Here is a 14,105-nt window from a genome sequence, read left to right on the forward strand (position 1 = left end):
TCGTCAGGTTTGGCGTCCAGTTCTAGATGTAAGCAGGCTCAATCTTTTCGTGGAAAAGACCAAATTCACGATGGAGACGCCTCATTCTGTTCTGGGAGCCTTGAGAACCGGGCGACTGGATGGTATCCTTAGACTTGCAGGCCGAGTACTTTCACATCCCGATCCACCCTCTTTCAAGAAAGTATCTAAGGTTTGTCTTAGACAAAAAAGTGTGGCAGTTCAGAGCTATGTGTTTCGGCCTGACCACGGCTCCGATGGTGTTCACTGTAGTCATGAAGAACGTAGCGAGGTGGCTACACTCTTCGGGGATAAGAGTTTCCTGTACCTCGACGACTGGCTGATCAGAGCGTCGTCGAGAGAGAAGTGTCTGAAGGACTTGCAGTTCACTTTAGCCCTAGCAAAGTCCCTGGGACTTCTGGTCAACCTCGAAAAGTCGCATCTGACCCCAACACAGTCCATCGTGTATCTGGGGATTCAGATGGATTCAGTGGCTTTTCGAGCGTTTCCGTCCCAGGAACGTCAGCGGCTAGGCTTAGAAAAGATCTCAGCCTTTCTAAGGAAAGAGACTTGCTCGGCGAGGGAATGGATGAGTCTGCTGGGGACCATTTCCTCGCTAGAAAGGTTTGTTTTTCCTTGGGAAGACTGCACCTCAGGCCTCTCCAATTTTTCCTTGCGGATGAGTGGAAGGCCAAGGACGAATCTCAATGCCATATTGAGAATATCGCTTCCGATCAAGAACCATCTAAGATGGTGGTTGGACCCTCAGAAGCTTCAGGAGGGCGTTTGTCCCTAGTCTTCTGAGCCCCGACCCTAGTGTTGTTCTCCGACGCTTCCATCACGGGCTGGGGAGCAACATAGGAGGGAAGGAAGTGTCAGGCTCCTGGAGAGGGGAACAGGTAGCCTGGCATATAAATGTCAAAGAACTGGCAGCAGTATTCTGTCCTTGCAGTTCTTCGAAAGGAGTTTGGAGAACAAGATTGTTCAGGTAAACTCGGACAATACCACAGCACTCGCTTATTTAAAAAATCAGGGAGGAACACACTCCAGAACGTTGTTTTCCCTAGCGAGAGAGATTCTGCTGTGGGGAAAGATAAGAAATGTGACTATCCTGACGAGATTCATTGCAGGAGTGCAAAACGTCAGGGCAGATCTTCTCAGTCGTCGGGAACAAGTCCTACCGACGGAATGGACCTTGAACGAAGACGTTTGTCGAGACCTTTGGACGTTGTGGGGACGTCCACTGGTCGACTTATTCGCGACGTCAAGGACCAAGAGACTTCCTCTTTATTGCTCCCCGGTCCTGGATCCAGAAGCAATCGCGGTAGACGCGTTGCTTTGGAATTGGACGGGTCTAGACCTGTACGCCTTCCCACCATTCAAGATTTTGGGGAAGTCATGAGGAAGTTTGCGGCCGCAGAAGGGACGAGGTTGACCCTGATCGCTCCGATGTGGCCAGCGAGAGAATGGTTCACAGAGGTCATGTCTTTCCTTGTAGACTTTCCAAGGACATTGCCCTGGAGGAAAGATCTACTCAAACAGCCCCACTTCGAAAGGTTTCACCAAAACCTCTCCGCTCTGGGTCTGACTGCGTTCAGACTATCGAAAAGTTGGCCAGAGCGAGAGGTTTTTCGAAAGCAGCTGCGAGAGCAATCTCACATGCAAGACGTGCTTCCACAAGAGCTGTTTACCAATCGAAGTGGGCTTCCTTCAGGGCATGGTGTAAAAAGGAGGGAGTTTCCTCTTCCTCGACCTCTGTGAACCAGATAGCTGATTTTCTGCTCTTTCTCAGGAATGTGCAGAAATTAGCGGTTCCTACCATCAAGGGGTATAAAAGCATGTTGTCAGCGGTTTTTAGGCACAGAGGCCTTGACCTGTCTGACAACAAGGACATTCATGACCTTTTAAAGTCTTTCGAGACTTCGAAGGTTCCTCAAATGAGACCTCCGTCATGGAACCTTGACGTGGTTCTTAAATTCCTTATGTCAAGCCCTTTCGAACCGCTTCAGGCAGCGTCTCTTCGAAACTTGACAAGGAAGGCTCTTTTCCTAACGTCTCTTGCGACGGCTAAGAGAGTTAGTGAAATTCAAGCGTTTAGCAAGTTAATGGGATTCAAAGGAGACAATGCTGTCTGCTCGTTGAACCCAACTTTCTTGGCGAAGAATGAAAATCCTTCGAACCCTTGGCCGAAGACTTTCGAGATCAAGGGTATGTCAAGTCTGGTGGGCCAAGAACCAGAGAGAGTCCTGTGCCCGGTCAGGGCTCTCAAGTTCTATGTACATAGAACGAAAGAGGTAAGAGGTCCCTCAAGTAATCTCTGGTGCTCTGTGAAGAGACCAGAGTTACCTTTATCGAAGAATGCTGTTGCTTTCTTTCTAAGGGACGTCATTAAGGAGGCTCATTCATCTTTCCAGAAGACTGATTTGAGCCTCTTACGAGTGAAAGCGCACGAAGTTCGAGCTGTCGCTACCTCTCTTGCCTTCCAAAAGAACATGTCAATCAAGGACATCCTTGATTGCACCTTTTGGAGGAGTAACTCCGTCTTCGCCTCACATTACCTAAGGGATGTGAGAACGATTTATGACGATTGTAATGCACTGGGGCCATACGTTTCTGCGGACACAGTCTTGGGGTCCGGAAGTAGCTCTTTCCCTATCCCTTAGTTAGGATTAGGTTAGTTTGTTGTTGTGTTTTTAGGTTGTGGTGAGTCTTATGTGAAGTTCTCCCATCCTTTAGTTAGTTTTAAGGGTTTTTTTGTGAATAGTTGGTCAGGTGGTGGTCAGTTGCTTCGTTGCCCTCATTTGTATGGCCTCGATGGTCTTGTCATGTTGAGGTCTCGTACCCGTTGACAGATCATCCAGAGCGCACCAGCACTACAGGTCTCCACCTGGCTGGCAACTCTGATTTAAGCAAAAGCAGCCTTAAGTGACAGTAATCACATAGTCTACTTTGCAAACAGGTGAGGAACCAAGATGTATATCATCTACTTAATTTAAGTTTCCTAAAAAATCCTATTCTGTCTCTTCCCACCATCCGAAGGTGGGATTCAGCTATATATATATCTGTCAGGTAAGTGGCATGAACAAAATGTTATTGTTATTATACAATTAAGTTTGTTCATACTTACCTGGCAGATATATATAATTAAAGTGCCCGCCCTCCTCCCCTAGGAGACAGGAGGCATTAATAAAATATGAATAGAAAATGGGCAATGGTTCTGATATCCGCCTCCCACGGCGGGAATGGGTACTACCACCTGGCCGCCCACTGCGTGTGCCGCGAGTTTTGAAATTCTGTCGGACTTCAGAAAATACAGCTATATATATATCTGCCAGGTAAGTATGAACAAACTTAATTGTATAATAACAATAACATATTTAGCTAAATTTCATGGATAGATACTATCATGTAGTCCAGAGCAATGTTATCACATAAGCCAGTCAGATTTCAGGACTTCATAGGGCTAATTCAAAGACTTTTGTCATAAGTGAAACATGAAAATGGTGTACTAGAGTGCAGTGGGAACGTTCTTTTACAAATGAATAAATGGTGGGGATACAGTATTGTGTGTCTAGGAAAACGCTCTTGAGATCTCCACGACTGAGATGTTGAACATGTGTTGAGAACAGAGGAGAAACAGGTAGCGCAGTTTAGAAAGAAAAACAGTAGAGACTTTTTGGAAAGCCCTGGAAATTGTTAAAAAAGCAGATAAAGATTTAGACCTGATGAGTGTTAAGTCAGGAAGTGCATTCAGGATACAGAAGAGAAATTCTCTCTCGAATCTAACCACAGAAAAGGAAAAGCTGTCATGAAAGTGTAGAGATGATAGAAAGACTTAAGAACTCCACGTATGGTAGTGCTGCTCCTTTTGACAGTTGAATGTCTTATTGGGATACATTATTGTTCTTTTTGAAAGGTGTAGTAATACGGGCATCAAACGCATCCAGGGCCTGATCTGTAACGTGCTCGTGTGGGATAAAATACATGTTTTCAATGACTAAAAAGTATGGTAATTGCTATTTTGATAGTACATACTACTAGGTTTTAAGCAAATCTGACATTTTTCATGCTGCTTTATTTACCAAACTTAATACAGGATGAATTTTGCTGACATCAATAATCCAATTACATTTGTAGCTGAATCAGTAACGTGGATTTAACCTTGTGGTTATGTGGAGACACTAACATCAGTTTATATATGGAATGACCACAGACTTTAAAAATTAATTGTATCATTTTATTGAAGATATGTTTTCAGTGGTTAATTTATGAAATTTTTTGTGCTACATGCACAGTATTATAGGAAAAGGAAAAAAATATCATTTACCTTAATTCTGGGACAATTAATTTTTAGAAGTGATATCAAGTCTAGCTGCTATGCAAATTTGTTAATATTTCATTGATAATATCCAGCCCCTGTAATGCCTGTGGTCTTTCTGTGAAAACTCAGAGTAAACCTGATTAATTGTCTACAGTATCTCATGCAGTCTTTAAAGACAACATTTTCAACTAGCTCAAAAAAGTTCTGTTGCTTCAATAACAGCGGTATTGCATTTAACCTGTGATGGTGCATTGTTAATACTACAGATATGGACGAGTTGCACCAGGTCGAGTCTCGGGTGTGTCGAGCAGTGGACTAGCATCCTCCTTGGAGCGACTCACATGCTACGAACGGGCATTACCAAAAGGGCTAGCTTTCTTCAGGAACAAGAAAAATCTGGGTAGGCTTACACATATCGTACTGCTATCCCAACATTTATTATACATGCACAGACTTGATTTTGTTGAGTTTGTACAGTTTTTTATGTATACGTATGCGAGGGTACATGTTTGTCAAGCTTGCACATTCCTATGAGAGGTAAGCATTTCTGGTCAGTGGTCCGGTTAATGTACTTAATTATGGTAAAAATTGATAAGTCTTACATATAAAATGTCAAGTTCTCTATGTTCATACATAGGTCAAGATGACTGTGTTCAAAGAACACATTCCTGTGAGCGGGAAGCATTTATGGTCAGTGTTATGATTAACCTACTTAATTATGGTAAAAATTTAGAAGTCTTACATTAAAATGACAAGTTCTTTATGTTGATACATAGGTCAAAATGACCTTGGAAGGCTAGGTCAGTGATTTGCTTCCTTTATCAGAGTAGTTAAGAGTAGTTATTCATTCTACAGTAGTATGTTTATTGCAAGAGTAAGGATTAATTTTATTCTAACTGTATTAATGTGTGATGCTGTATGCTGGACTCCTGAGTGGAAAACATACTTTGTTGCACATTCATCTGCAAAAGTAGTTCTTCTATCACATCTATTATTTTCTTTAACTGGAGGTGGTTCTTTTCATATATTTTCCATTTTCGAATGTGAACAGTGTACTATACTCCAGTATTTTTTGTTTTGTCATAAAAGATCATTTTATGTTATTAAGAATCACTTACAGAGATGTACAGACACTACGAGCTTTCATAGAAATAAAAAAAAAAAAAAATTTTTGGGTACGTATTTTTAAACTACGTACATAGAATAATTACAAGAAATTACAGATATAAAGGCTAGCTGTACCATAATGTGGCTGTCTTCAGTTTTCTCATTTGCTTTATATTTCACACAGGTAAAAAGGAGGAGAAGTTGCCAGCAAAAGATAAAAAGCAAGTCAAAGCAAGTCTTATGAGAGCTTTGGAGAATGGGCTGGCACTAAGGTATGTCTACCAAGTATTGACGCAGGTATAATTTTGTAGTGTTTATGTAATTTTGCATTACATTCTCAACCCATAGGGGGTTAGTGCCTTCAGTGCACCTCATACAGTGCACTGTGGGCATTACTTAAGTTTCTTTGTAGCATCCGTTTAGCCCCTAGCTGCAACCCCTTTCATTCCTTTTACTGTCACTCTGTTCACATTCTCTTACTTTCCACCCTCTCATAAACACTTATTCTATGGTGCAATTGCAAGGATTACCTTTTACACCTTTAAAACTTTTACTCTGAAATTTTCTGCTTCGGTAAATTGTCATGGTAACATATGAATAATTTTGCAGCAAAGCTTATATAATATTCTGCTGAAGAATAGATGTGCTTGTTACAAATTAATGTAAAGTTGGGACTTAGTGGAAAAATAGGCAAACATGAAGGAAGAATTGACAAAAGTACAATGCACTTTTAAAAGTGGTAAAATAGGCAAACATTTTCATTTTCACTTAGCAAATTTTTCTTTTCCAAAACGTAGCCAAGATATGGTAAATAAGTGTGGAAGTGAGAGTTTTAAGAACACTCATTTAAAGTTGTAACCATCTACCAGTTAATAGCGTCGCTAGACAAGCACAGTAAAACCGGATAGCCGTTAACTGATGCCGCTGTTAACCGAGGGCTGCCAGTATTGGACTTAATTATAGAGGAAGGGAATACTTGATAATCTTTAAGGTACTAAAAAAGGTACAAACAGGTGAGATGTGCTTAACACTTTAAAACTGCCACTAGGTAATTTGATGGCGAGGTAGAGAAGGAAGATGAAAGTTCTGTCTCTTTGTCAAAATGATAAAAACATGGCAACTGAAACTGGATGAAGTGTAGCCATGTAAAGAAAAAGTGTTAGCTGATATTGTACCAATTAAGTAGTTGGTAGAAACTGATCAAAAAGACACAAAAAAAGGCATTATAATTAGTATTTGGTCTGACATTAGGTAATGGATAGACAGAGAGAGACAGAGCCAAAGACACAGACAGGATGATAAAAGCAATGAGGATTCAACAGGAAAAAGCCATTAAAACTGAGAGATGCTTTGCTTATGGGTTTTTGTTGAAGTCACATTTATGTATTACTGTAGTTATAGTTTACTTTTCCTGGAAAATGTTATGTTAAATCAGGTTTTGAATAAATGTCCAGGTTTTTATTAACCTTTTCTAGGTATTCATATCATCTTGGTTAATACATCAACTTATTGCTTAGTCTGGGTTGGTCCTTTGTTACACCTCATCGCCACAAATATATGTTTTATCCATGCTTACTTGTAAAACAGTAACTTGATAAGCCAACACATATTTGAGGCTGTCTCAGTTTTTTATTTGTTAACATTAAGTGCAGTTTTACAGCAAGAAAGTGTATGTACTGTTGTCATTTCAGCAAGTACCAGGCCCGCATGGCTTTTTCTGTGTACCTTCAGCACGTGCAACGGAGGCTGATGATTGGATGTGATGAAGAAAAGCAGACTGATCTTGTGTACCGTTTCCTTAAGTCTGCCGCTCGTACTCTTCATAATCCTTTGAATGTCCAGGTATTTCAAAAATTAGTCTACATTTAATTTCAGTATTTTTAGTATTTCATGGTAGTATTTAAGACATGGACTAAAGATGCACATTTCCTTTCATGTGTAGTTACTTGGAGTTCTTTTTATCCCATTACTACAGAGTAATTAAATAATGAAGTAAATATAACCTTTTGCTGAGATTGAGAAGCGCAGAGATATGCAGTGCTGCACAAGTCACTTGCGTTGGCTAGAACTTATTTATTCCAGCCTCTAAACCTCAGATATCATTACCATTTTCTTTGTTCCCAGAGTCCTAGTTATTTCAATTTGCAAGATGGGGAACTGCCATCACTTGCGTGGATAATTGCAATGAGATATTTGTTCCGACACGGCATACAAACCTTCGGTCCTTTTTACAATAGGAAGGTACTAGCGGCAGCTGGATAGGTCGTTAAGCTTTCGAACAAGGGGTTCGGTAGTTAACTGCTTGTCCGACAGGCGCGCGCGCACGACTGGGAGGTAAACAAATCACTTTGCTTTCGGCCTGCTGGCGTGTGGACGTGTATCATCGCTCTCTGCCCGCTTCATCGTCGTTGCTTTCGCATGGTTGTGTTTTCATACAATCAACTTACCTGTCAGATATATACATAGCTAAGACTCCGTCGTCCCCGACAGAAATTCAAATTTCGCGCCACTCGCTACAGGTAGGTCAGGTGATCTACCGGGCCTGCCCTGGGCGGCAGGAACTAGGAACCATTCCCGGTTTTCTACGCATATATTTTCTGTCGCCGGTGGTATCAACATCGTTGCTGCCACCTCTTGACTGGAATTCGCTTTTCTAGACAATTGATCATCTTTTTGTGGACTTTTGGTGACGTACCTGGATCGTTGTTTTGGCATTCGCTACTGTGGACTGGATTTGGACTTGCTTTTTGATTTTTCTCAGAATTGTCTGATTCAAGTGTTGTGTGAGAATGTGTGTGAATGTAGGCTCAAGGTGAGGATACCGAAAGCTTCGGTTGATCCTCACACTGTATGTCGCAAATGTAGGGGTTTTGATTGTTCTATTTCTAACACCTGTCATGAGTGTGAGAGGTTGAATGTTGAGGAAGTGGAAGACTCCTAACTTCTTACTTGAAGAAGTTAGAAAGGGATAGAGTCAGAAGGGCTGCATCTAAGATTGCGGGTAGTAGTACAAGGCCTATTGAGCCTTTGGATAATTCTAACTCTTCTCTTAATTATGATTCTGTATCAGGACCCTCACTGGCCTTACATTCAGATTCGGCCTCGGAAATTGCTGAACTGAAGGCTACTCTTCACAGGATGAGATCCAAAATGGCTACCATGAAAGGTAAGGACTGTGAAAGTGATTTTAGTGAAGTGAGTGTCCCCAGTGTTGTGGAGGGGGCGTCTGACCGTCTCTGCGACGCTCCCAGGCCTAGACCTCTTCCAAGCTCCCAAGCCCAGAGGAGAAGGAAAGTCGAAAGCCGTACGGAGGTTGTGGAGAATTCCCCCCGGTCAGGCGTCCCTTCAGCAGGTGCTGTATATAGACAGCCTGCTCAGGACCGCTATCGAAAAAGCGTCCTCAGAGAGTGCTTCTCTTCGTCCGCTTCTCCCTCTCCTAAACGAGGGTGGAAGGATTCGGACTTGTCCAGGCCCCTGAAAAGGCACTGGAGAGATCCTGTTTTGGATTCAAGCCCAGAACGCTTTTCGGAAGAAGCGCCTCCTTCTATCAAGAAGGCGAAGAGGGTTTTGCCGTCCCATGATGTGGGCAACACGCCTTCGAGGTCTCCCTCTCCCGTTCAAGAAGACGCAGGAGAGGCTTCCAAGAGGATCATTTTGGCGGTGCAGGAACAGCTATCCGCCTTAGTAGGAGTCCTTTCGAAGGATCCTCCTCGTAAGAAAGACGTCAGACTGCCGGTCAAGAAGACTCGTCTTCCTTCTCCCACCAGGAGTGAGGCTCCTGTGAGACGTGAGTCTTTTGAGAACTCAGATAGAGACTCGTGGGAAGATTTTGATTCGCCAGGCAAGCGCGTCGCGCCAGCCAAGCGCGAGGCGTCCTACAGACGAGAAGCGTCCTCTAAGATTAGAGAGTCAGACAAGCGAGAAACGCATTACAGACGAGAGGATTCTCCCAGATGGGATACGTCTGCCAGACCAGCAGCTTCAGCCGAGCGCGAGGTAACAACCAGGCGTGAGGATTCAGCCAAGCGCGAGGCTCCAGACAAGCATCTGTCACGCAAGGATGTGGCACCACCAAGACGAGCTTCAACCAGCGCGACGTCAGTCAGGCGCGGAGTTTTGAGAGGCGCGAGGCACCAGTCAGGCGCGAGGCGCCAGCCAAGCGCGAGGAGTCATCAGGCGGCGAGACGCAGCCAAGCGCGAGGATCCTGCCAGGCGCGAGGCGCCAGCCAAGCGCGAGGAGTCAGCCAGGCGCGAGACGCCAGCCAAGCGCGAGGCGCCAGCCAAGCGCGAAGAGCCAGCCAAGTACGAAGAGCCAGCCAAGCATAGGAGCTCTTTACACTCTCTTAGCCCCTCTCCTATTAGGAGTTTGTCCCCAGTAGAGAGAGTTTTTGGACAGGAAGACCCGGAACGGGAAGTGGCCTCTCCTGCTGATCCGATTTTGGAAGAGGACTCAGAGGACGAGTCTCACGGTAAAGAAGGACTGTCGAACTACAAAGTTTTGACAGCTCTCCTTCTCCAGGAATACGGAGATGCATTGATCCCTGCCGCTCCTCCTTCGCCTCGTTCACTTTTTTCATGCTCGAAGACACCGAAATCGTCGGCTTTCTTGAAGATGAGACCGACGATTTCTATGAAGAGAGCTCTGCAATCGCTGGATAGCTGGATGCTAACTAAGAAAGAGCTAGTAAGGACAGTGTTTTGCATGCCTCCCCCTAGACTTACGGGCAAGAGAGGGATTTGGTACCAGACTGGGGAGAATATGGGTCTCACTCTTCCAGCTTCAGCTGAAGCTGACTTTTCCAGTCTGGTAGATGCATCCAGGAGGATAGCCTTCACACGGCTAAGATTACTTGGGGTCTTTCAGAGTTGGATCATCTCCTCAAGGGACTTTTTCACATTCTAGAAGTCTTTAACTTCCTAGATTGGTCCCTTGGGGTGAATGTCCTAAGAGGCTCATGCCCCTGAAGGGCTAGAACCGGATGTACTCCTGGCAATTTTGTCATGTATTGACAAGGCGGTGCAAGACGGCTCAGGGGAAGTTTCTTCCTTATTTGGAGCAGGTCTCTTGAAGAAGAGATCTGTGTTTAGCGCTTTCTTGACGAAAGCAGTATCACATTCGCAAAGAGCAGCTTTGTTATTCGCCCCTAGGTCTGATTTTCTGTTCCCGTCACAGTTGGTGAGGGATATTTCCCGATCTCTGACGGAGAAAGCGACTCAGGATCTTCTCCTGCAATCGTCCAGGAAGAAGAGACCAGTGATGAGTGGGAGAAAAGAAAGTGGGGTCTACTCCTGTTCGGCCCTTTCGAGGAGGCCCTCCCACTAGAGTTACCGCTAAAAGGAAAACGACCGAGAAGAGAGGTCGAGCCTCGTTCCTCCCCTTTAAAAGGGGAAAGTGAAGTGGCGCTCCTCCAAACACCAGTAGGTGCCAGGCTCCGGGGATTTGCGGAAGCCTGGACTCGCATCGACACAGACGCTTGGTCGATGTCGGTTCTTCAGAAGGGATATCTCATTCCTTTCCTGGACAATCCTCCCCTGACGTCAACTCCGAGGGAATTGTCCGCCAATTACAAGGACCCTGTGTTGAAAGATACTCTTCAACAAATGGTGGATCAGATGTGGGACAAGAGAGCTATAGAACTTGTGCTGGATCAAAGCTCCCCAGGGTTTTACAATCGTCTTTTCTTGGTTGCGAAAGCCTCGGGGGCTGGAGACCAGTTCTGGATGTCAGCGCTCTGAACAAGTTTGTTCAAAACAGAAGTTCTCCATGGAAACCTCTGCTTCAGTCCTGGCGGCTCTTCGCCAAGGGGATTGGATGGTGGCTCTGGATCTCCAGGACGCCTATTTTCACGTCCCGATCCATCCTTCGTCGAAGAAGTACCTCCGTTTCATGACGGGGGGAAGGATCTTCCAATTCAGAGCCTTGTGTTTCGGCCTGTCTACGGCGCCTCAGGTTTTCACGAACCTTTTGAAAAATGTGGCGAGATGGCTTCATCTGAAAGGAATCAGTATATCTCTATACCTAGACGACTGGCTTATCAGAGCAAAGTCAGAGAAACAGTGTTTGGAGGACCGAACTGTGACACTAAACCTGATAAAGACATTAGGATTACTCGTGAACCTCGAGAAGTCCCAACTGATCCCCGGCCAGAACTTGGTCTATCTGGGGACTTCGGATGGATTCTCGGGGTTTTCGAGTATTTCCTTCTCAAGAGAGAACTAGCGAGAGGTTGTAGCAAAAAGTCTCTCTCTTCCTAAGGAAGGAACGGACATTCGGCCGAGGGAATGGTTGGAGCCTGTTAGGGACCCTTTCCTCGCTCGAACAGTTCTTTCATCTAGGAAGACTTCATCTCCGTCCTCTTCAGTTCTTCCTACAGAAGTTACGTGGAACATGAAGACAGGACTCCTCTCGGACAGTTTTACCCATTCCAGATCTGATAAAACACATCTAGAATGGTGGTTACTCCCACTGAGGCGGGGAAAACAAGGGTACTTCCCTGGAAATACAGAGCCCAAACCTTGTATTGTTTTCCGACGCGTTTCGGAAAAAGGTTGGGGAGCAACTTTGGGAAAGAGAGAAGTGTCAGGCACTTGGAATGCTCTTCAAGTGTCCTGGCACATAAACTGCAAAGAACTGCTGGCTGTACACCTAGCTCTAAAGAGCTTCGAACCGTTAGTATGCAACAAAAATAGTACAAGTGAATGCGGACAATACAACCGCTCTGGCATACATTCGGAAGCAAGGAGGTACTCACTCGTATGCCCTTTACGAACTCGCAAGAGAACTGCTGTTGTGGACATCGCAAAGGAACATCTCTCTCTTGACGAGGTTCGTTCAGGGAGTAAGGAACAGTAAGAGCGGACAGGCTGAGCAGGAGGAACCAGGTCCTTCATACCGAGTGGACCCTCCACTCAGACGTTTGCCTCAAGCTCTGGTCTCTTTGGGGAACTCCTCATGTCGACCTCTTTGCCACGTTCCTCTCGAGGAGACTGGAAGTCTTCTGTTCAGTAGTAGAAGATCCAGAGCTCTAGCAGTAGACGCCTTCCTGCTAGATTGGTCTCAGTAGACGTTTACGCTTTTTCCCCATTCAAGATTCTGGGGCAAGTACTCAGGAAGTTTTGTGACTTCAAAGGGGACAAGAATGCCCCTGATAGCCCCCTTTTGGCCAGCTCAAGAATGGTTCCCAGAGGTACTGGAGTGGATAGTTAGACTTCCCCAGATCCCTTCCACAAAGGAGGGATCTCTCAGACAACCACACTTCGAGAGGTTTCATCAAAACCTCCCCGCTCTCGCTCTGACTGCCTTTCGACTATCGAAAGACTTGTCAGAGCGAGAGGCTTTTCTAGTAAAGCAGCAAGCTCGATCGCTAGAGCCCGGAGAACTTCCACTATCCGGGTTTTACAATCCAAGTGGGAAGTTTTTAGAAGGTGGTGTAAGTCAAAAGAAGTTGTCCTCCTCCAGTACCTCTGTAACAGAAATAGCTGATTTTCTGTTATTTCTGAGAGAAGAATCGCAGCTCCCGTAGCCACGATAAAAGGGCTATAGAATATGCTATCGCCGCCTTTTAGAATAGAGGCCTAGATTTGGGAAACGATAAGGATCTGCATGATCTGATTAGGTCGTTTGAGACCAAGAAGTCTAGAATTACTTCTCCCCCTAACTGGAATCTAGACGTAGTGCTGAAGTTCTTGGCTTCAGAGAGATTTGAACCCCTACATTTGGCCTCGTTTCGTGATATAACGAGAAAATGTTTATTCCTTTGTCACTAGCGACGGCAAAAAGGGTTAGTGAACTGCACGCCTTAGTGACAAAGTCGGGTTCAATATAGATTCAGCCATCTGTTCCTTCAAGGAATTATTCTTGGCGAAGATTGAAAATCCTTCGAATCCCTGGCGGCAGAAACTTCGAGGTAAAAGGATTATCGGGTCTCGTCGGCAGGGAACCGGAGAGGTCTCTTTGCCCAGTAAGGGCGTTAAAGTTTTACTTACAGAAAAAGGAACAGTTGGGAGGTTCTAGACAAGGTCTTTGGTGCTCAGTGAAGGATCCATCAAGACCTATGTCTAAGAATGCCTTAGCCTTTTTTTGTCAGGAACGTAATTACGGACGCTCATAAGGCTTGCACGGATGATTTCTTTAAAACTCCTGGAGAGTAAGAGCTCATGAAGTGAGAGCAGTGGCGACGTCTCTCTCTTTTCAGAGAAATATGTCGCTGAAGAATATCTTGGAAGCGACATATTGGAGATGTAATTCGTGTTTGCGGCTCACTATTTGAAGGACGTGCGTGTGACCTATGAAAAATGTTTTTCCTTAGGTCCTTTTGTGTCTGCGGGCACAATCCTGGGTACAGGAGCTGACAACAATCCTTAAAATTTTTTTTTTTTTTACTACTTAAGTCTAATAGATATGTTCTAGAACTTTCTGCTGAACAACGTGCAGTTGCCACACAAGCGGCCAGTCACTTCAGTTCAGTAAGGAACTCTTGTGATATCTTGTAATAGATAAAATTTTTTTTTTGAAATTATTGTGTGCGTGTGCATTGTGGTTTGAGTTACGGTTGTTGCGAAGAGTTGGGGATAACTCGGAGCAAAGTTTTAATACTAACATGGGTGGTTAGGATCAGGTGGTCGGATGGTTGTGTGCTCCTTAATAAGGTGTGTTGTCATGTAAGTGGATCAGCACCCA

The 14,105-nt window shown here is 44.6% G+C and overlaps 1 protein-coding gene across 1 annotated transcript in view; it reads left to right on the plus strand.

Moving 5' to 3' along the window:
* The window catches only part of LOC135217980 (tubulin polyglutamylase TTLL5-like), a 66,644-nt gene that overhangs the window by 25,474 nt on the left and 27,065 nt on the right, over positions 1-14,105 (plus strand). The window contains 3 exon segments of the mRNA XM_064254106.1: positions 4,585-4,718; positions 5,610-5,697; positions 7,117-7,267. Of these exon segments, the coding sequence (XP_064110176.1) occupies positions 4,585-4,718; positions 5,610-5,697; positions 7,117-7,267 (373 nt within the window).

Source organism: Macrobrachium nipponense, chromosome 9 (assembly GCF_015104395.2).
Source record: "Macrobrachium nipponense isolate FS-2020 chromosome 9, ASM1510439v2, whole genome shotgun sequence".
In the NCBI taxonomy this organism is placed as follows: Eukaryota; Metazoa; Arthropoda; class Malacostraca; order Decapoda; family Palaemonidae; genus Macrobrachium; species Macrobrachium nipponense.